Source organism: Penaeus japonicus, unplaced genomic scaffold (genome assembly GCF_977035675.1).
Source record: "Penaeus japonicus unplaced genomic scaffold, GWHDUDI00000001_assembly GWHDUDI00000020, whole genome shotgun sequence".
Lineage (NCBI taxonomy): Eukaryota > Metazoa > Arthropoda > Malacostraca > Decapoda > Penaeidae > Penaeus > Penaeus japonicus.
This window is the reverse complement of record NW_028234422.1, coordinates 11,743,900-11,746,399: the sequence shown is the minus strand read 5'-3', so window position 1 is coordinate 11,746,399 and position 2,500 is coordinate 11,743,900. Positions and strand designations below refer to the sequence as shown.

The 2,500-nt window shown below is 47.7% G+C and overlaps 1 protein-coding gene across 1 annotated transcript in view; it reads right to left on the bottom strand.

Annotated features, from left to right (window-relative positions):
* Nucleotides 1–2,344: 2,344 nt before the first annotated feature.
* LOC147469633 (uncharacterized) overlaps nucleotides 2,345–2,500 on the bottom strand; it is a gene marked incomplete at its 5' end in the record, with an annotated part of 1,776 nt that continues 1,620 nt past the window's right edge. The window contains one exon of the mRNA XM_086548484.1: nucleotides 2,345–2,380. Coding sequence (XP_086404610.1) covers nucleotides 2,345–2,380 — 36 coding nt within the window. The remainder of the gene's footprint in view (nucleotides 2,381–2,500) is intronic.

The following is a 2,500-nucleotide window of genomic DNA, read 5'->3' as shown; positions in this document are numbered from 1 at the left end:
ATATATATATATATATATATATATATATATATATATATATATATATATATATATATAGATAGAGAGAGAGAGAGAGAGAGAGAGAGAGAGAGAGAGATAGAGAGATAGAGAGATAGATAGACAGATAGATAGATAGACAGATAGAGAGAGAGAGTAAGAGGAGAAGAAGAAGTAGAAGAAGTAGAAGGAAAGAGGGAGAGAGAGAATAAGAGAGAATGAAAAAAAAAACATAAAGAGAGAGAGAGAGAGAAAAGCGATTGAGATAAAAATAACAAATACACAAGAAGTTGATTCACGAAACACAAGTAAATGAAAATGAACAAAAAGGCCGATTGCATTGCTGTCATAAGCCTATATAAATTCAATCTATCAACCATGTTACAGTTAATGCCATGACTTTTCCCTTTTCTGACGTAATATCTCATTTTGCAAACATATTCATCAAGAATAATAGCAGGAATTCAATGAAGAACATATTTGTGGGAAAAATACTCTTGCAATACTCTTGAATGCAACTCGCAAAACAGTAGTGGGTAATGAGTGCAATGTGCAACTTCAGTGTTCTTTTGTGAGTGCTTTCCGTTGCGAGGGAGGGAGAAGCTGGGTCTGTGTTGGAAGGCGAGTCTGTGTTGGAAGGTGGGTCTGTGTTGGAAGGAGAGTCTGTGTTGGAAGGAGAGTCTGTGTTGGAAGGAGAGTCTGTGTTGGAATGAGAGTCTGTGTTGGAAGGAGAGTCTGTGTTGGAAGGAGAGTCTGTGTTGGAAGGAGAGTCTGTGTTGGAATGAGAGTCTGTGTTGGAAGGAGAGTCTGTGTTGGAAGGAGAGTCTGTGTTGGAAGGTGGGTCTGTGTTGGAAGGTGGGTCTGTGTTGGAAGGTGGGTCTGTGTTGGAAGGAGAGTCTGTGTTGGAAGGAGAGTCTGTGTTGGAAGGAGAGTCTGTGTTGGAAGGTGGGTCTGTGTTGGAAGGAGAGTCTGTGTTGGAAGGTGGGTCTGTGTTGGAAGGTGGGTCTGTGTTGGAAGGAGAGTCTGTGTTGGAAGGTGGGTCTGTGTTGGAAGGAGAGTCTGTGTTGGAAGGAGAGTCTGTGTTGGAAGGAGAGTCTGTGTTGGAAGGTGGGTCTGTGTTGGAAGGAGAGTCTGTGTTGGAAGGTGGGTCTGTGTTGGAAGGTGGGTCTGTGTTGGAAGGTGGGTCTGTGTTGGAAGGAGAGTCTGTGTTGGAAGGTGGGTCTGTGTTGGAAGGAGAGTCTGTGTTGGAAGGTGGGTCTGTGTTGGAAGGTGGGTCTGTGTTGGAAGGAGAGTCTGTGTTGGAAGGTGGGTCTGTGTTGGAAGGTGGGTCTGTGTTGGAAGGAGAGTCTGTGTTGGAAGGTGGGTCTGTGTTGGAAGGAGAGTCTGTGTTGGAAGGAGAGTCTGTGTTGGAAGGAGAGTCTGTGTTGGAAGGAGAGTCTGTGTTGGAAGGAGAGTCTGTGTTGGAAGGAGGGTCTGTGTTGGAAGGAGAGTCTGTGTTGGAAGGAGAGTCTGTGTTGGAAGGAGAGTCTGTGTTGGAAGGAGAGTCTGTGTTGGAAGGAGAGTCTGTGTTGGAAGGAGAGTCTGTGTTGGAAGGAGAGTCTGTGTTGGAAGGAGAGTCTGTGTTGGAAGGTGGGTCTGTGTTGGAAGGAGAGTCTGTGTTGGAAGGTGGGTCTGTGTTGGAAGGAGAGTCTGTGTTGGAAGGTGGGTCTGTGTTGGAAGGAGAGTCTGTGTTGGAAGGTGGGTCTGTGTTGGAAGGAGAGTCTGTGTTGGAAGGTGGGTCTGTGTTGGAAGGAGAGTCTGTGTTGGAAGGTGGGTCTGTGTTGGAAGGAGAGTGGTGGAAGAGGTCTGTGTTGGAAGGAGGAGTCTGTGTTGGAAGGGGTCTGTGTTTGAAGGGGGGTCTGTGTAGGAAGGAGGTCTGTGTTGGAAGGAGGGTCTGTGTTGGAAGGTGGGTCTGTGTTGGAAGGAGAGTCTGTGTTGGAAGGTGGGTCTGTGTTGGAAGGAGAGTCTGTGTTGGAAGGTGGGTCTGTGTTGGAAGGTGGGTCTGTGTTGGAAGGTGGGTCTGTGTTGGAAGGAGAGTCTGTGTTGGAAGGTGGGTCTGTGTTGGAAGGAGAGTCTGTGTTGGAAGGTGGGTCTGTGTTGGAAGGAGAGTCTGTGTTGGAAGGTGGGTCTGTGTTGGAAGGAGAGTCTGTGTTGGAAGGTGGGTCTGTGTTGGAAGGAGAGTCTGTGTTGGAAGGAGAGTCTGTGTTGGAAGGTGGGTCTGTGTTGGAAGGAGAGTCTGTGTTGGAAGGAGAGTCTGTGTTGGAAGGAGAGTCTGTGTTGGAAGGAGAGTCTGTGTTGGAAGGTTGGTCTATGTTGGAAGGGGGGTCTGTGTTGGAAGGTTGGTCTGTGTTGGAAGGAGAGTCTGTGTTGGAAGGTGGGTCTGTGTTGGAAGGTGGGTCTGTGTTGGAAGGTGGGTCTGTGTTGGAAGGAGAGTCTGTGTTGGAAGGTGGGTCTGTGTTGGAAG